This window comes from Caretta caretta, chromosome 6, assembly GCF_965140235.1.
Source record: "Caretta caretta isolate rCarCar2 chromosome 6, rCarCar1.hap1, whole genome shotgun sequence".
Lineage (NCBI taxonomy): Eukaryota > Metazoa > Chordata > Testudines > Cheloniidae > Caretta > Caretta caretta.
In genome coordinates, this window is record NC_134211.1 from 11,480,730 (window position 1) to 11,501,169 (window position 20,440).

General features: G+C 42.1%; 1 protein-coding gene across 3 annotated transcripts in view; it reads right to left on the reverse strand.

The window, feature by feature from the left end:
• The window catches only part of ZFP91 (ZFP91 zinc finger protein, atypical E3 ubiquitin ligase), a 31,715-nt gene that overhangs the window by 8,486 nt on the left and 2,789 nt on the right, over window positions 1-20,440 (reverse strand). For 2 of the 3 annotated variants that reach the window (XM_048855078.2, XM_048855076.2), the window contains exons 3-6: window positions 6,398-6,613; window positions 6,067-6,103; window positions 3,712-3,804; window positions 2,676-2,804 (exon numbers count right to left, since the gene is read on the reverse strand). In XM_048855078.2, coding sequence (XP_048711035.1) covers window positions 2,676-2,804; window positions 3,712-3,785 — 203 coding nt within the window. In that variant the 5' untranslated portion in view covers window positions 3,786-3,804; window positions 6,067-6,103; window positions 6,398-6,613. The remainder of the gene's footprint in view (window positions 1-2,675; window positions 2,805-3,711; window positions 3,805-6,066; window positions 6,104-6,397; window positions 6,614-20,440) is intronic. The other variant, XM_048855077.2, reaches the window with a different exon arrangement.

The window sequence follows — 20,440 nt, forward strand, 5'->3', positions numbered from 1 at the left end:
ATATGTGAGCTAGTAAGAACCCACAGGGACTGTTAGATCTCAGAATGAGCTCACAGGAATGGCATAATTTTAATTCCTCAAACTGAGCATATTTGATCTGGAGTCACTGAAGATATCAGGGAGCCACACAAAGCCAGGGTTTAGAAGAGTTACTTTTCTGAGGCCTACTGTACTTCAATATTAGAGTTGCAGAAATATAATCAACCACAGCTTAATAGATACCACAGCTGGGGACTAAACTCCACATACAGCTGATTTTTTGGCAGTGTAGTCCAGCAGAGGGAGACCTGCTCTTCTTCCTCTCCCATCTAGAAGTTCTCTCGAGATTACGTCATGCTAGAGCAGGGGTCGGCATCCTTTCAGAAGTAGTGTGCCGAGTCTTCATTTATTCACTCTAATTTAAGGTTTTGCGTGCCAGTAATACATTTTAATGTTTTTAGGTCTCTTTCTATAAGTCTATAATATACAACTAAACGATTCTTGTATGTAAAGTAAATAAGGTTTTTAAAATGTTTAAGAAGCTTCATTTAAAATTACATTAAAACGCAGAGCCCCCCGGACTGGTGACCAGGACCGGGGCAGTGTGAATGCCACTGAAAATCAGCTTGTGTGCCGCTTTTGGCACATATGACATAGGTTGCCTACCCCTGTGCTAAAGTGAGGCCTTGACTTAGACCAGCGGATCCCAAATTTATTGGTTCATGTACCACCTTCTTAAATTGTTGGGAAGTGAACTGATGGAACACTAAGCTCGCGTACCTCCAGTGGCACATACACTCCAGTTTGGAAACCCCTAAACCTAGATCAGTGGTTTTCAACCTGTGGTCTGCGGACCCCTGGGGGTCTGCAGACTATGTCAATTTCTAAAGGGGTCTGGCACTTCCATTCAAAATTTTTTAGGGGTCTGCAAATTCAAGGGAAAAAAAGGTTGCAAACCACAGCCCTAGATGCATCCCAGCTGATTTCACTCAGTTGCTAAAGAGAAGAGCTTCTTAATGTTTAGCTGAAGAAGCCACAGGGCAAGGAAAACAATTCTTGAAGCTTCTGAGGTTCCACACAGAGTGCTTGCAAGTTACTTTTATGTTTACTTTTTTTAAACAACGGGATCCTGCCTGCTTGTTGCGAAATTTTATTTGCCTCAAGACAATTTGGAAAAGTCTAGACAAACAGTGCATGGCAAGCAGGGGTGTAAATCTACAGCATACCAGCCTTCTGAGCACTAACTGGCCATAGAGACCCAGGTGCCATGTACTAAAAGTTCCCTAGTGCATTCTGATTTACCCCACTTTGAAAATGGAGTCAATCAAAGTGCACTAGAACTGTTAGTGCACTGCAGCTGGGTCCGTGCAGCTGACTAGTGCAAAGGAGATTTATACCCTAGCTTGATACAAACTATTTGTTCATCTAGGGCAGTGGTTTTCAATCTTTTTTCATTTGCGGATCCCTAAAAAAATTTAGGCCATGAATACTACGTGCAGTTCTGGTTGCCCCAACTTGAAAAAGATACATTAGAAATGGAAAACGTACAGAGAAAAGCTACAAAAATGATTAAGGGTATGGAACAGCTTCCATATGAAGAAAATTTAAAAAGACTGGGACTATTCACCTATGACAGAGGTCTGTGAAACCACGGTGTGGAGAAAGTTAATAAGGAAATATTTACCCCTTCACAGGAATCACCTAATGAAATTCATAGACAGCAGGTTTAAAACAAACAAAAGGAAGTATTTCACATAACACAGTGTTAACCGGTGGAACTCATTGCTGGGGATGCTGTGAAGGCCAAAAGTATAACTGGATTAAAAGAAGAATTAGATAAATTCATGGAGGATAGGTCCATCAGTGGCTATTAGCCACAATGGTCAGGGATACAACCGCATGCTCTGTCCCCCTAAGCCTCTGATTGCCAACTTCTGGGACTGGATGACAGAGGATGGATCACCTGATGATTGCTCTGTTCTGTTTATTCCCTTTAAAGCACCTGGCATTGGCCACTGTTGGAAGACAGGATATTGGGCTAGATGGACCATTGGTCTTACCCAGTACGGTCACTGTTATGTTCTCTGCTTTCCCACATCCAAGCATGCCTGCCTCAGATATGAAAGAGGGGCACCTCTCCCATAGCAGTGTGTAAACAATACTCATGTCTTCCTGGATGCACATTACAGAAATAGATCGGACTCTTCCAGACTAGTTTCTTTAGGCAGTCTCTTCTGCATTGGGCTTAAAAATGAGCTAAGGAGCCACTGAATAACTGCTCCATCTAACATGGCTTCTAATATAGTTTAGATGACCAGCAAAGACGGGGCCAATAGAAATGTGTTTAAAAACCACACAACTTAAAAAAACAATAAGCCACTTTTCATACTATGCTGCCTCATCCAGACTGTCTGTTAACATGGCGTGGCCAGCCAATTTAGCTTGAACCATACTGAAATAGTGTTCTTTAATGCCTCCTTGCCTAGCAGAGACAAGATCTTAGAAGAGGTGATTCCCCAACCATGGTAAGGAATTTTGATCCTTTCATCCTACTGATTTCAATCACTTTTCAGGTGAAGGGGAAAGAACCACTCCTGCCTCCCACAAAACTCTGAGGGGAAGCATAAGACACTGGCCAGAATGCCTAGGCAAAAACATACATGCAGGAATAGCTGTTCCTGGAATCCTTTACTCACTTCCTGGGTGGCTCCTCATCTCCCCGAAACTCACTTTCTTCTTTCACCTCCACCTCCACTTTAATCTCCTTCTGTTTCTCTTTTTCTTCCTTCCCCTTGCCCGCTTTCCTCCTTGGCTTTGGAGCATCCCTGCAAAGATACAAATATGATACACTCTAGCACTCAGCAGAAATCCTCCATCTGTCTTAATGCCCTCTGCATTTACACTGCAACACCACTGCTCTCCCTCTCGCCCCACCTGAGCAATCCCTGGAAACTGCACAACTTTAGTAAAAACAATGAGGAGTCCAGTGGCACCTAAAGACTAAGATTTATTTGGGCATAAGCTTTCGTGGGTAAAAAAAACTTCTTCAGATGCATGGAATGAAAATTACAGATACAGGCATAAATATATATTGGCACATGAAGAGTTACCTTACAAGTGGAGAACCAATGTTGAAGGCCAATTTATTAGCCAGGGTGGATGTAGTCCACTCCCAATAATTGATGAGGAGGTGTCAATACCAAGAGAGGGAAAATTGCTTTTGCAGTGAGCCAGCCACTTCCAGTCCCTATTCAAGCCCAAATTGATGGTGTTAACTTTTCATATGAATTGTAGTAACCATACCTAGTGCCTCCCCCTGTCATATTCCTTCTGACCTATGCTTTTAATTAAGGATGATGAGGGGAGGGAGTTCAATAGGCAACTTTGGACTCCTATACAAAATGTTACATACACCTCCCTGCAGAGACAGGGATATCTCAAACCAAGGTTCAGGGACAGGCTGGTAGACAGCGGCACTCAAACCCAAGTCACCTGAGCTGTTCAATAAGATAACTGTCCTGTTAGCTCTAAGCAGTGGAGACTCATCAATCTGGACTAAAAGAGAACCATCTTTCTTTCAAAATATATGCTATAGCTCGAATAAAGTTCTAGACTTGATGTAGATACTATGTGGTGAGGTTCTTTGGCCTGTTTTCTGCAGGATGTCAGAGTAGATGATCATAATGGTCCCTTCTGGTCTTGCAAACTATGCATGTATATAATCCAGCATACCTTTCTAAATGGGGTTTGTAGGTTTCGTCTCTTGGGTCATCTTTGAAGGGAATCTCTTCTTCACTGATCAGCATCTCCTCCTCTTCATCACTGCTATGATGGAGAAGTCAAAAGAAGAGGTAGTAGAACGGCTTATATATGAAATAAGTCATTGTATGACACTCCCTGGAATAGGGGAGGATATCCTTCAGCCAAGACTGTTTAGGGAAAATGAACAGACTATACAGAATAAGGAAGGGGACATGTGACACGACAATTTCCTCCTATATCCTGGCCAAACCTTATGGAATTAAGTTGAACCTTACTGAATTAGGTTTAAGTATCTTAGGAGTTCACCGTGTTGAAAATACACCTGTATTATTATGAAACGTCTCTGCGGGGGGGTGGGGAATGGGAGGCGGGATGACTAATTGAAGCTCAGAACCCCTCCCAGAGCTTACAAGGACTATCTGAAATAATGTGAATTTTTTAAAGTGGGTTTCCCAGGAAGTCCCTAGGGGGACGTGTGTGCAACTGTAAACTCCTCTGGAGATGCACTGAACTCATGCACTGGGGGGAGAAGACCTTTTGTCTGCTGACCACTTATGTGAGGACAGATTAAAAGGCCCAAAGTGGATAAGAGAATGACTCTTAGATTCATGGGAGTCCTTGTTCTGAGTCAATGTGGTTATGAATTTGTAACCACTGGGGGAAAAAAAAATAATCCTGGTGTGGTCTGAAGAACTGCCAGAGCCCTTGTTGGGGTTGGGGAATCTCTGGCAAGCTTGTTAGCATGCATGTAAGTTCTCCTATTGTTTTCATGTTCTAGGGAATGCTTTTAACTGAAGAATATATGTGGCTGCTTAGAAAGAGCAATGTGGTAACTTAATTGTGGCAGTGACATTGCTTACAACCTCTGAAGAGAAAGCCAAAGCGGCCTGCTAAGGCAGTCTGCCTTTGGGGGAAATTCAGTGTAGTCAGGGAGCTGTGCAGCCTGGGAATACCCCAGAGTTGGGAGGGAAAGCAATATGGGTCTCCTGCAGGAGAGATGACAGATGGGGAGCCAAAAGCCTGAGAGTGCATTCCCTTTGTGGACCATGGAGGGGGACTAGAGATGCAGTTGCCCTGCACTGTGACAGTATGCAGAGACAGCTTCAAAATAGACCCTCTAGGTACAGCACATCAGACTCTGACTAACAGCCTGATGGGAACATGACCCTGCTTTACCTTTTCAAGATTTACTAGGCTCTAGCAACAATGGGCCACCAAGCAACCTGATTATAGGATCTATTGAAGAAGGAGCCCCATTGCTATGTAGTAAGCCTGGATAAAATCCACACTGTATTATTTACATCCCCACACCATCACCTCGTCCTCTACGTCAGTGGTTTTAAAACTGCGGGTTGCAACCCAGTACTGGATCATGGAATGTAAGGCACTGGGTCACGGCGGCTCTGGTCAGCACCACCGACCGGGCCGTTAAAAGTCCTGTGGGTGGTGCTGACAGGCAAAGGCAGGCTAGTCCCTACCTGTTTTCACAATGTGCTGTGCCCCGGAAGTATCCAGCAGCAGGTCTGGCTCCTAGGTGGGGGGACACGGGGCTCTGCATGCTGCCCCCGCCCCGAGCACCGGCTCAGAGTTTGGGAGCGGGCGGGGGAGAGAGTGTCTGCGGGTGAGAGCTGAGCAGAGCTACTTGCGCACCTCCACATAGGAGCCAGACCTGCTGCTGGCCACTTCCAGGGCACAGTGTGGTCTGCAGAGCCAGGATAGGCAGAAAGCCTGCCTTAGCACCCCCACTATGCCACTGACTGGGAGCCGCCCAAGGTAACCCCGCACTCCAACCCCGTGCCCCAGCCCTGAACCCCCAACCCAGAGCCCCTTCCTGCACACCAAACTCCTCATCCCTGGCCCCACTCCAGAGCCTGCACCCCCAGCCCAGACCCCACCCCCTGCCCCAGCCCTGAGCCTCCCCAAACCGAGCCCCCTCCTGCAACCCAAACGCCTCATCCCTGGCCCCAACCCAGAGTCCTGACCTCCTCCTGCAACCCAACCCCCTGCCCTAGCCCTGAGCACCTCCCACACCCCAAACCCCTCATCCCAGCTCTGTTGGGTCACAGGGATCAATAATTTTCTTCAACCTTGTTGCCAGAAAAAAGCTTGAAAACCACTGCTCCACTTTATAAAGATGTCACCACCAATCCAGGGAAGTGAGGAAAGATGCAAAATTGAATGAAAATGGAAACTGAACAGGTCCTTCCACAGAAAGCTCAGGATCCTTTAGATTGAAGAGTTATCACTTTGAATGGTTCCAAAGTTACCACATCTTCTCCCATAGCCTTAACCAAAAAGAAAAAGGCCCAAACCAGAGTATCCTACCTGATTCCAGTTGGAGACTGATGCTCTTCCGTGATCTCTGAAAAGAAAAGCCATTAGGTTTTTAATCACTGTTCACAAGGGACACAGACCAGACTGCAATGTGCATATCCATTTGGAAGTATTTCTGCCAATCTTCAGCACTAGGATGTGCTGCAGTTTATGAGAATATGCTCAGGATAGCAAGGCACCATGCTTTTTGCCAGTGGTCTCTAATACATTGCTTGTGTTTTGGCACCAGTCTCCCACACTTAACTTATCAGCCTCAAACTGTCCTGCTGGCATTGTTCACACTTTAATCCCAATATTTCCCACTCCCCTAATTGCTACATACCATACTCAAGCTGATCAGTGTTTGGTTCTGACTTGCAGATGAGCTGCAGGGATCCAGTCTTGGACCTGGAGCTGCGTGAATTTTCTGTGTCACGTTGGCGAGCAGCAGCAGCTGTCCTGCTGCTGCGCCAGCCTCGGCCGGGCCTGGCTGTACTGACGGGAGACCCGTGGGTGAGGATGGTGGAAACCTCTTCCTCCTCCCTCTCTTCTTTGGGATCTATGAGGGAAACACACAAAACAATTCCTAGGTTAACAATGAACACAAACCCATCTCTACACTTTGCTGGCCATATCTCCACCAGTTTGTTGCTTATTCTATAATGGAGATGTCCCTCTATGTTCAGTAAGTGGGTGGAAGGCTGAGGATCTGGACTGTAACACTGCAAAGTGATACAGATAGGCTACAGGCCAGATCCTTCACCTCACAGAGAAGAACTCTTTGCACAGCATATAAACAGAGTCTTATCACACTTTTCTACCCATAAAAAGAAAAGGAGTACTTGTGGCACCTTAGAGACTACCAAATTTAGTTGAGCATAAGCTTTTGTTTTTTGTTTGTTTGCTTTTTCCACTATATGCATCCGATGAAGTGAGTTGTAGCTCACGAAAGCTTATGCTGAAATAAATGTGTTAGTCTCTAAGGTGCCACAAGTACTCCTTTTCTTTTTGTGGATACAGACTAACATGGCTGCTACTCAAACTTTTCTACCCATGTATTTTCTCTGGAAGCCATCCTGATCTCTAACTCAGACTAAAGAAAACAAAATAATCTGATGTTTTTAAAAATTAAGTTTCTCAAGCTAAGGCTCACATGAAAAAGACTTAACACAAAACCTGCCACACTGGGTCAGAAAAATCATCCATCTAGACCAGTATCCTGTCTCTGACAGTACCAGAGCTTCAAGGTGAGTGTACAGAACAGGGAAATTTTGGAGAGATCCACCGATCTTCCACTCCCAGCTTCTGACAGTCAGAGGTTTAGGGTCACGCAAAGCATAAGGTTGGGGTACCTGACCACCTTGGCTAATACCCATTGATGGGCCTATCCTCCATGAACTTATCTAGTTCTTTTTTTAACCCAGTTATACTTTTTGGCCACTACAGCATCCCCTGGTAATGAGTTCCACAGTGTAACTGTGCATTGTATGAAAAGTACCTCCTCCTGTTTGTATTAAAATCGCTGCCTATTAATTTCACTGGGTGGCCTGTGGTTTTTGTATTGAGGGAAAGGGTAAACAAAACCCCTCTATTTACTTTTTCAAAACCATTCATGATGTTAGAAACCGCTATCATATGCCTCCTTAGTTGTGTCTTTTCTAAGCCAAACAGCCTTAGGTCTTTTTAGTTTCTCCTCGTATGGAAGCCATTCCATGCCCATGATCATCTTTGTTGCCCTTTGTCCTCAACCATCACTCTATAATTTATTATAAAGCACTAAAATAACAGATTTCAGTAAGCAAGTTTTATGAAAGACCTGCAAAAGTTTGGCCCACATTGAAAATCTTATTCATAGAATGCCCAAACACTGCTGTTTAAACTGAAATTTACACATTGCAAACATCGAAGAATCTGAGCTGAGTGAGACTTGCTGGTTTCTATGCAAAAACAAGCAACAACAAAATCACCTGTAACAATTTTAACAAGCCCTCACATTCTTAACCTGCATTTTCACTCCTTTATAACTACTACAAGTTGTTCCTTTTGGGCTGATGCATTTCAGATTGATCCCCATATGTAAATGTTTGGGAAGTCAATAAAACTGGTAGAACAGTTGTGGGAGCAACTTTCAGAAAAACCTTTTGTGCCCCAGTAACTCAAAGATTTTTTTTTTTTCATTTCCCACTTGCCATCAGATTAGCCCCATTGAAGCCATGTGCTTCTTCACAATTAGTAAATCCTGATGTGCAGAAGAAACGAATTGCTGGCTATGCTCAGGTATTGTATTACTATTTTAGAACAAAGTGCAGCTCTCCAAGAGACCTGCAATCCAAATTGAGCATCCATCCTTTCCTTTTTACTTGTCCATTTTAGCTGATTTGTACGTACTGTCTTTTCTAGGAAAGTCTGGCAAAGCAAGTAAATAACCTAGCTAAGTATGTAATTTAGTTGCCCAACTATAAATACCTAAAAGTGTTTTCCATTTGGACCTGCAGAAGAGGCAGTCCTAATTTTGTAACGATAGGCCGAGACAGGATACCTGATCGAATTGGCCCTGTCAACACTGGTTCTCCACTTGTGAGGTAACTCCTTTCTCTTCATGTGTCAGTATAATAATGCCTGCATCTGTAATTTTCACTCCATGCACCTGAAGTGGGTTTTTTACCCACGAAAGCTTATACCCAAATAAAACTGTTAGTCTTTAAAATGCCACTGAACTCCTTGTTGTTTTTGTGGATACAGACTAACATGGCTACCCCCCAATACTTGACAGTTATTAAGTGCATCTCTCCCTGACAGTCAGCCTCTCTTGATATGAGGGCTGAATTCTAATAGGAAAACAGCAGCCCATATGCATGTGGGTGTGAAAACCATCAAAAGCACCATTCTGATATCTTAATTCAGAGTCCCAGAATTAATGAAGTCTGATGGGCAAAGTGAACCAACTATTATATCATTGTCCCCCCACCCAACCATCATGGATCTTCAATATATTCGTGTTCTTCTGCACTGCAACAGATTTGTCCAATAATTCAAGAGAGTCAGGTCTCCGGTGAGAAACCTGTGTTCCATAAGCACCAGCTGGGATTTCTACCAGGATGCTGTCTCTGGAGTCCCTATGTGAGGTATTATCTGTTATATCAGCCTCTGGCTAAGAGTGGTCTGATAAAACTTGAAGCTCTACTCCTCTCCAGATATTCGAAAAAGGCACTTACTGATTTCTCCTATTCCAGGGCCTCCTTCTTGTTGTAGAGGAGGTTTGTAGGAGTACTTCTCTACTGTATTCATTTTGCAGTCTCTTTTTTGGAGTCCTCCACAGTTAATAGCTCAAATGCTTGCCTCTACTGCTACTCAGAAAGCTTTCTTGACAACAGCAGTACTGTTAAACTGACCTGATTCTTGACAGTTTCACTGCTGTCCAGAAGTAGGGAATAGCAACTGTGAAACAGACAAGTGTTGGTAATTTCACTCTGCTGCTGGTTAAAGTTTAAGCAGCAACACAATAGTTCCCTCTGCATCCTTAGGATACAGCCCCACAGAGAGTCATATTCAAAAGTCCCCACCTAGCCACCCAGACATAAGGTTGAGAAATACTTTTTTTCCTAAAAGGATGAAGACTTGGATTCTGCAGAAATTGTGGCTTAACACTTCCACCCCGACCAGGCAAAATTTCCCTTGATCTCTGGCAAGCGGATTTTTCAAGCCCCGCCGCCAATGGTTAGAATAAGTAATCAATGACTGGGGCTTAGACCTGTATGAAGTATTGCAAGTTTACTCTGAAACAGTGAAAAAGATTTATCTATGGTTTTACATATATTGAGCAAGCTATAATTTCAGACCTACCCCATTTCTCTGCTGCTCAGTTTATGTTAAGATCTCTAGCCCTATTCTGCTTTACTTCTGTCTCAATTCAAAACGCTCTCATTTTGGTGCAGTTACCAAACAGTCCCTTCATTTGAATACTTTAGGGGAATCTCAAATTATTCCATATCAAGTGCCATTTCTATATAAATGTTAACCCTTGTTCTGCTGCTTGAAAAATGTTTAACCACATTGTAGATTGGACATATGTCCTACACATTTATTTGGCTGGCAGGCTAGCAAAAGCTAGTATTTTAAACTTTAATCCAGTGAATCAAGTTGAAACAGGCCTCAGAGTTACCATGTATAAAGTACACTCAAAACAACACATGTGGCAATTTCATGGCACTTGTTCAAAATAAAAAATGTTTAATAAGCCATTTCCTGATTTCTCATTTCCATACGGTCCTCTGCTTTGGTATCACTTTGTCTAGCAAATTCATTGCTCTTTGCATGTTAAGCTGGCTTCTGTACAGACAAAACACAAATATTTGATGAATACTGGGAAATTATGATAAGTCAAATATTCTGTTTTATATTAAAAGCTGTTGTGAACTAATGTACATCTATTAGTTTAAAATCATTATAAACCCCAGAATTCACTATCCTGGATACATACAGAGCCATGTGTGTAAAAGTCACAGTTGTGTCATGCAAGGTGCAGCTGCAACAAACATTCAGCCTTACTAATAGATGAACTCAGAACAGATGTTCACTGCAATTCATCAATCCTAAAGAAGAGATCCCAATGAACCACAGTAGGAGTAAGCGTTTTCTCCTCACAGTGCTTAGCCATTTCTGTAGAGGAAAAGAGTGGTTCTTTTGAAGAAGCCAGCCTTTCAATTCAGTATTCATGTGCCCCTAACAATTACAACTCTGCAATCAGTGTCTATAGATCTGAGAATCCTTTAAAGGAAAAAGCAGCACCTTCTTCCACTATCATATTGTTGTCTAGCTCACATAACCCAATGTGTTAGAGGAAGCTATTACCTTTTCTCTGGAGGTGCTGCAGATATATTACAACTCCACCTGGTACTCCTTCTCTGCTTTGAGATTCACCTACCCCTGGACTGGGCCCTGGGCTACAGCATCCTGTGTATCAACCATGCTTACCAGGCAGGTCTGAGTGAGTTTGGCACCCATGGTTCTTCCCTTCCGGAGTCTATGACCATTTGTGTATAGTGACCAAACAGCCTTTTTAAACTAAAAGATTGTTTATTTTAACAGTAGGAACAAAGCATTTAGAGAAAATTTTTTTAAAACAAACAGTCTATACTCGTGTTTAGTCTTACCCAAAGGCTTCCCATCTCCTGATGCTGACCTGGGCACACGGTGACCTTCTTCAGACACCTCCACAGGTGCCTTACTTTGGTTCTCCTGGACAACTACCCCAAACACCTATCCTTGTCTCCTGACAGAGTCCCTTGTTTAAATTCTGTCTCAGTTTTTTTGGTTTCCAGGTCTTTCCCTATCCTGGCATTATCTCTTAAGTGTTTGCTGAGAAGCAGCTTTCACCTTGAGCCATTCCTCCCTTTCCACTTGTTTACCCTTACAGTCCCCTATTACAAATACATTCACATAGTAAACATCCCAATAATCAGGTCAACATACTGCATTTGTAATTTACTGAGTAGCTCCACTTCCATCACAATAACCATTAAACTGTTTTAAATATTACTACAAGCAAAGAAAATGCCATCCACTGAAAATAAGGGAGTTAGCTGCACAGATTTGTTATGAAATTTTTATTGTTCCATGCCATGCTAACAAAGTGGACAGAGCTCTGGACATTCAGTGTTTCACTTCTCTCAACTGAATGCGCTCAAATAACCCTCCATACTCAATACAACATCTGCTGGGCATCATGAGTCCCAACTCTAGATGCACAAGGTAAACAGTTTTCTTCACTGTGCAAGTTCTGATTTTGGGGCATTTTTCACAGAGATCAGGAAGTCCTCTCCTTCAAACCCCAAATCATAGAGTTATTCATTTTCTTTTAAATGTATGTAAGGATAGCTGAAGCAGCCAGATATCAAAAGGGTTAAATGCTGAAGTACTTCTGGCAGCCCTCCACTCTGCTATTGCTTGAGACAACTTTTTCCTTCTGAACTTCAGCTTTCTGCAGCATGGCAAAAAAAAAAAAAAAAAAAAAAAAATCTAATTCCCACAGCTCTCATGACAATTCACTGGAAGGCAACAGTGAAATTTCCACAAGTTTAGTACACTCTCTTATCCATCAGTAGCGTACCATTGTCCGATACCAGCTTTTTCCTTAAGAGGAGTTTTCCAGGAGCTTGGTCTATCTACATTCTTGATCTCTTCAGCCATGTCTAGTTGGCAGCCGGTGTCAAGTGGAGTGCCCCAGGGGTCGGTCCTGGGGCCGGTTTTGTTCAATATCTTCATAAATGATCTGGAGGATGGTGTGGACTGCACTCTCAGCAAATTTGCGGATGATACTAAACTGGGAGGAGTGGTAGATACGCTGGAGGGCAGGGATAGGATACAGAGGGACCTAGACAAATTGGAGGATTGGGCCAAAAGAAATCTGATGAGGTTCAATAAGGATAAGTGCAGGGTCCTGCACTTAGGAATGAAGAACCCAATGCACAGCTACAGACTAGGGACCGAATGGCTAGGCAGCAGTTCTGCGGAAAAGGACCTAGGGGTGACAGTGGACGAGAAGCTGGATGAGAGTCAGCAGTGTGCCCTTGTTGCCAAGAAGGCCAATGGCATTTTGGGATGTATAAGTAGGGGCATAGCGAGCAGATCGAGGGACGTGATCGTTCCCCTCTATTCGACATTGGTGAGGCCTCATCTGGAGTACTGTGTCCAGTTTTGGGCCCCACACTACAAGAAGGATGTGGATAAACTGGAGAGAGTCCAGCGAAGGGCAACAAAAATAATTAGGGGTCTGGAACACATGACTTATGAGGAGAGGCTGAGGGAACTGGGATTGTTTAGTCTGCGGAAGAGAAGAATGAGGGGGGATTTGATAGCTGCTTTCAACTACCTGAGAGGTGGTTCCAGAGAGGATGGTTCTAGACTATTCTCAGTGGTGGAAGAGGACAGGACAAGGAGTAATGGTCTCAAGTTGCAGTGGGGGAGGTTTAGGTTGGATATTAGGAAAAACTTTTTCACTAGGAGGGTGGTGAAACACTGGAATGTGTTGCCTAGGGAGGTGGAGACTTCCTTAGAAGTTTTTAAGGTCAGGCTTGACAAAGCCCTGGCTGGGATGATTTAATTGGGGATGGGTCCTGCTTTTGAGCAGGGGGTTGGACTAGATGACCTCCTGAGGTCCCTTCCAACCCTGATATTCTATGATTCTATGAATTATGTAAGAGTACCATAGTGCATCTGTATTTTAGCATGCTGGCTGACCAAAGAGTCCCAGCAGAAGAGAAAGACATTCCACAGACAAGTGCTCCTTGAAGTGAATGCACCAGAACATTGGAGAAAAAGGAAAGTGAAATTCTGGAGAGGTATCAGATACTGGACAGGAAAAAGACATAATTCATCATAAAGACCAAAAATGGGTCAAAACCTTTATTACATTTGTCTTCTGAAAAGCCAATGTAACTTGCTCCATTGTTAAGAGTCACAGTCTCCTGTGGAATCTGCAACTGAAGCTTTAGCTTGACTTCCAAAGTGCACTAGAAATGTATCATTGCTAAAACTTTTCAGCTGCTGTTAGCCAGTGACAATAAGCAGGTTCAATGAATCATGTGATGAGGGAAGAGTCTAAAACAGTATTTTACAAGTGACTGATTCAAGGGATATTTGCACATTAGAACTGGCTGAGGACAAACATGCCAAGTCACATTCTGCTTAGCTTGGTGGGCTATTTTGATGGTGTCATCCCCATGCACCAGCTCCCAAGAGTGCACAGTTGAGATTCCATCAATTAAAAACAAAAATTCCAATCCTCCCATTAAACAGAAGGATGACAAGAGTCAGTGGAAGGGGGAGGGGTTAAAGAAACAGACAGGGAAGAAAAAGGAACGAAGAAAGTGAGTTTTAAGTTGCTCCTTTCCCTCAGTGTGGCATGGTACCTTTTCAGCAGCAGTTTGGGGACCCTTTCAACCACTATCACTGTAAGAACTAAAATGGCAATTGTTTAATTTGCTATATTTACTTTTTACAACAGTGTTCTTTTTTAATCTTGAATTGCTGATTTCACTGCCAGTGGAAGCTATATAAAGTTTGCAGACCTTCCCATTATAGACCCATTTTCAGATGTTCATGAACTTTTATTTATGACTCCTATTTAGGATAGGAGCATTTTATGCTCCACCTCAGCCCAAAGGTAATTTTGTTGCAAAAATCCATTTTTCTTTCTTTCTTTTTTTTTTTTTTAAAGTTGCAACAGTATAACAAATATGCCATTTATCTATTTGTTTCCCACCTCCCCAGGTACAAAAAACCCGAACCATCTAAACTTGGTTTTTAAGTGAGGGGCAGAACCTCTGTTAAATTTTGAAAATTTCATCTTTATATTATGAGTGTTTGAAAGTGACATTCTATGCATACACAGTAGACAATCAGAAATTAACCATGGACAATTAAGTGTAAATGAAAAAAGACTCACTTGTGCTTTAGAGTTTCAAGTGAGATATTAATCTGAAGACAAAACTGTATTAACATAAGTTAGCTTTCTGGGATGTACGTTTAGACTTTTAATTAGTACAATCACCTGACTATGAAGTTGCATTAAATACGATTTCACTCTACTGCTGGGGCACAGCTAGGAAATGAGGCTGAAAATGAGGCTAGGGTAAGCCCCTGGTTTGCACTTTAGAAACTTTACTTTTTTGGATGCAACATAAAGTGTACTTTAGGGAAGTTCAAGAATGAGTCTGGCTACTGGAGTTATTCAAGTCCAATACACTTTTTCAGGCTTAACTCATAGTTTAAATTTCAGTTTTCAAATCTGTGATGACTAACTCCTAATGAGACCAGTCATCATTCATAAGTAAGTTATAAGCATCTGAATATTCCAGTGGTCCTTAAGCTTCATTGCAACCGCAACCCCCTTCTGAGAACAAAAATTACTACACCCCACCTCTAACAGGTCAAATCCTCATACAATGTCCATACATGTACTTCACGTGTCCTTTTTCATTTTTGACTGAAAAATCCAAGGAAATCCCATTAATGCAGTGGTTCTCAGCCTGTGGGCCCCCTGCAGCCCAATCTGCACACAGCTACAGCCCATGTGACATCCTCAGGGCCATAAAGGTAGTATATATATTGTGTGGATGGGACCCACATAAAACATAGTGAGCTGCATATGTGAACCAGAATGATAAATAGATTGAGAACCACTGCATTAATGCAATGTGAAGGCTGCAGAGTTAAACACAAAGATATAGAAAATGCAGAGTTAAACTACACACTCAACCATAAAGGTGACCTGCAAAGGAAATAAAGTGGCCTGAAGCCCCTTTTTTCTTCTTTTTGTAATGTACAAAGACTCAAAAGGTTTCCCAAGACGACTTTGGCTTGTTTTTTCAGTTAGAAATTTAGATCTTGTCCACACTGACAGACCATAGTAACTAGAGAACTATGACATCACAGGAGAACTGAGATAGGAAGGGATTTTTAGTCAGGTTGTTTTAAAATTTATCATCCCTTTAACTCCAATATGTAATGAACACTTTGGAGAAAAGATACATTTGTAATAAGATTTGCCATTCTTCAGTGGTAGTAAACAAGAATCTCATTAACACCTTAATTCTAGGCCTACGTCCCCACCCCTCTAGCAGTATACTCACCACTTCACCTAAGACATAAGCATATAATATATATCTGAGAGCCTCCAGCAAAACACAGAGACCAGACTTGATATTTCTGATCGTTCTAAGGTTAAAAAAATCAGACTACACCCTTCTTTCAGGCCTTCATTATACATCATAAGCAAGGCTATGTTTTAGTCATGGGTACTTTTAGTAAAAGTCATGGACAGGTAATGGGGCAGTAAAGAAAAATTCACGGCCTGTGACACATCCATGACTTTTACTATATACCCCTAAGTAAAACTTGGGCCGGTGCAGTCCAGGGGCACCACAGGTGATGGCCCAGGCCCAGGCCCGGCTCCCCAACCACTGCTGGCACGGGGGGGGGGAAGGGAGGCATGCGACCTGGGACCCCCTGCTAGTACTGGGGGAGGGGTGGGTGCCAGGCAGCAGTGTGTGGCCTGGGACCCCAGCTGGCGCTAGGGTCGGGGAGGGGGGGGGTTGGTGGGGCTGGCAGGCTCCCTACCCAGCTCCAACCAGCATGTCCCTGCAGCTCCTAGGCAGAGGGACCAGAGAGCGCAGCGCGCTGCTCCCGCCACATGCACTGGCTCTGCAGCTCCCATTGGCCAGGAACCGCATCCAATGGGAGTGGCACCTGTGGGCGCAGTTAGCGTGCTAAGCCCCCAGTCCCTAAAACATAAGAACGGCCATACTGGGTCAGACCAAAGGTCCATCTATCCCAGTATCCTGTCTTCCGACAGGGGTCAATGCTAGGTGCCCCAGAGGGAATGAACAGAACAGGTAATCATCAAGTGATCCATCCCCTGTGGTCCATTCCCGGCTTCTGGCAAACAGACGCTAAGGACACCATCCCTGTCCATCCTGGCTAATAGCCATTGATGAACCTATGCTCCATGAACTTATCTTGTTCTTTTTTGAACCCTGTTATAGCCTTGACCTTCACAACATCCTCTGGCAAGGAGTTCCACAGGTTGACTGTGCAATGTGTGAAAAAATACTTCCTTTTGCTTGTTTTAAACCTGCTGCCTATTAATTTCATTAATAGGAGCTGCAGGGACATGCTGGTGCGAGCCCAGGAAGCCCGCCCCTGCCCGAGGTAAATGTCACCCCACACACCAACACCCTGCAGAAGTCACGGAATCTGTGACAGACACACAGCCTTGATCATAAGTAAAAAAGGACAAACCCAGTTTTTAAAAATATCCTACAGGTCACCTTTAACTATTCCCTCTTGTTTCTAGCATTATAATACTGTCTTTTGTAGCCCCACTCTATTTCTCAAACAGAATAAGTCTTCTCTGTGCAACTTTAGAAACACAGATGTAGCAAGTTGTAGTACTGTGTACTGTAGTAATACAATTAGGAAGTATCTGTACACAAAGTAATTTCTGTATTAAATGCAAAAAAGTAACAATGTGAAATTAAAGTTGCAATATCAGGGCACTCAAGTCACACTCTGGAAAAGTTAACTGTCATATTAAACATCTTGTATGTTTCATGGAATACCTTAAGAATGCTATCTTTGGGGGGAGAGGGGTGCAATGAAAAAGGGAAAGAATAGAAAACTGTACAAACATTGAATGTGGTTGTGATAACACTGGCAGAGCAACATTAACTTTGGGGATTTTGTGACTCAAGTGTCTGATCTTCCAAAGTTAATATTGCATGAATGCTAGTTTCTTTTTCCAAAGGCAAAAAGAAAAGTAGGCTTCTTGTACAGTTTACAAGCACTAATGACTGAAGGCAAAGCATATGTATTTTGTGAACCAGTAACTGAAACTTAGGCTACATACAACTGCAGAGAATCAATCATTAAATGCGAAGTTACCATCTTCACACATTTCCACTACAAGCACTTTGTCTTGAAGTTTCAGATATTCATGTCTTTTCCCCCCAAACTTAGCAAAGCACTTCCTGCTCATTTAAGGCCTTATTTACACATGTAAAGTTTTAAAGTTCAGCTGCTATTCCCTCCCCCCCACACACACCCAAATTAGCCCACACAGAAGAATCTTTCTTTTAGGATAAGAAAAGGACTTAAAAAGAAAACGAACACTTTTCAGAACTTCTTACTGGTGAAAGGCTTTTACTCAAATTTTCCAAAACATTCAGCTTCTGGCAGAAACTAGAGGTAAAATTTTAGCTGAAAATATATCAATGACTAATGCCAGATCAATGGCGGGACAGGGTTTAGAAAGAAAGCTACTTTGTAACTTTAAAGGGGTCTTAAATAATAATAATAAACCCTGCATGACTGACAGGTTCAATGTATGAGGTCAATTTTCAATTCAGAGATGATGGAAAAGCAAGAATCAAAATTTAATCATTAAATCTACAACCCAGTAGCATTTTAGTTAGAACTGCAGTTTTAACATTTTTTCATGAGAAGAATATCTAAACCCGTGTGAAACTGCACATGAACTATAGTACACAGTTTGTCTAGAACTTTATGGATATTAGGTTTATGAAAACGGACAGAATTTAACAGCTATATAAAAAGGACTTACTAATTATACTGAAAAAAACAGTTAATAAAACTAAAGTAGTACTTGTACAAGAACATCTGAAAATACAATCATCCCATAAAATATATTAGGATTCTATTACAGTTGCATGATAAAGCACACAAGCCAGGAAATACAACAATTAAGGCTGACTTTGTAACTTTAACTGCCTTCTTATGTGCTAGTTTTGTATGTGTGATTGATATCAACCATGAAATACAATACACACCTTTTTCAACCTTAACCTTCACAATCTTGCTATCAGGAGCACATAGGCAGACCTTTGTGCCTAAGCACTGAAGTAAATGAGCCCATAGATACACATTACACTAACGTTTTTTATTCTTTTACCCAATACTAGTTTTACTGGCATAGCAATTCCTTATGTTTTTTATTGATAGTGTAAGTTCACTTGTTTTATTTTAATAATTCTGCCATCCCATGGTTCACCCTGCTGGTGTGCGATATCCCTTCTCCCACCCTTTGTAAACTCTGCAGGGTAGCAGTCAACTACTCCTCTACATTTGTGCAATGCCTAGCACAAATGAGGCCCTTATCTTGGTTGGTCTGGAGGCACTATTGATAGAAACATATTAAATAATTATAATAATTCTGTCTGTCCCATTAACTATACATTTTCTTGGCAAGCTGCAGCACAGATGCTTGCACCTCTCAGTACAATTCCAAGTATAAAGAGCTTTTTGAGCTAAACATTTTGATGACCTATACACTGCAGAAAATTTACACTTCTGCTCAGTTGAATACCTAAGATGCTTGTTGTATACATATGGTTTACTGTGTACTTTTCAACTAAGTGATTTTCATGAACTGTTTGTCTGTGTATGGCAGACAAGCAGTCATTACAAGATGCTGTACGCATTTATCTAAATCAGTAGTTTTCAACCTGTGGCCCGCAGACCCCTGGGGATACAGACTATGTCTAAGATTTCCAAAGGGGTCTGCACCACTATTTGAAATTTTTTAGGGGTCCACAAATGAAAAATGGTAGAAAACAACTGATCTAAATAAAAAAACCTATGTACAGTATTGTATTTAATAGTATGTGATAATTAAATACCACCATAATGCAAGTACATAAGGACGCACAGTTAAATTCCACATATAAACTTAATGTTAGCATTTATTGACTTAAATCTTTAAACATGCAACAGCTTCACTCTCCAGGACTTCAGAGGTCTGCTGGCTAGCAAAAACTGCCACTATACCATGTAAGTTACACAATCTGATACTGTTTGAATAGATGTCACCAAAATATTCTAATAAACACATCTTAGGTGGGAGCCTCTCTCCTGCACACTCTGTGTGGCTGAGAAGGATGCTGGCATCTTCCTATACTATAAAGCTAAGGTGAAATAGACTATGGTAATTTCCCCAGCCCCAAGCATCCCTGTCAATGCACAGTAATATAGCTGACTGGACATTTCCATGTACTCCCAGGTTCACTCAGTAGAAACATGCAAGTGTATAGTATTTGTACTATCATAGGGTCTGGGGTCCCAGCCCTGCAGTAGAAACTCATTATGCTAGGTGCTGTTCAATCACTGAACATAGTTACTTTCATGCATGCTTTGAGCTACAAAAGGATTTTAAGAGGCAAAAAACTCAAAGCAAGTTTTCCTATCAAACAAGGCTAGGCACAGCTCTTCAGTTAGCTCTATTTCCATGCCAAATTTCAAGCTATCCATTTTGGCTTTAGGGCTGGTTCATAAAGAAAAAACAGAAGAATTTCAATATGGAGAATTTTCCCACCGTTTTCACATTCCAGGGCAGCTAAAGCATTCATCACACAAAGTTTAAAAACAAACTTTAGAAAGAGACTAAACTTGGGAAATTTCTATCGGAAACATGGAAAAGTTTCAGAAAGTTTTAAGTACCTGAAAAAAGTGACAGGCTTCAGAGTAACAGCCGTGTCAGTCTGTATTTGCAAAAAGAAAAGGAGTACTTGTGGCACCTTAGAGACTAACCGATTTATTTGAGCATAAGCTTTCGTGAGCTACAGCTCACTTCTGAAGTGAGCTGTAGCTCACGAAAGCTTATGCTCAAATAAATCGGTTAGTCTCTAAGGTGCCACAAGTACTCCTTTTCTTTTTGAAAAAAAGTGGAATCTTTAGGCCAACTTAGCATGATCACTTAAAAAAGCCTAAACATTTAATAGATTGGGAGTGACTAGATAAAATAATTTACATAAATGTTCAATTATGCTTCATACATTCAGAAAACAGCAATGATATTCCCGTTACACATTCC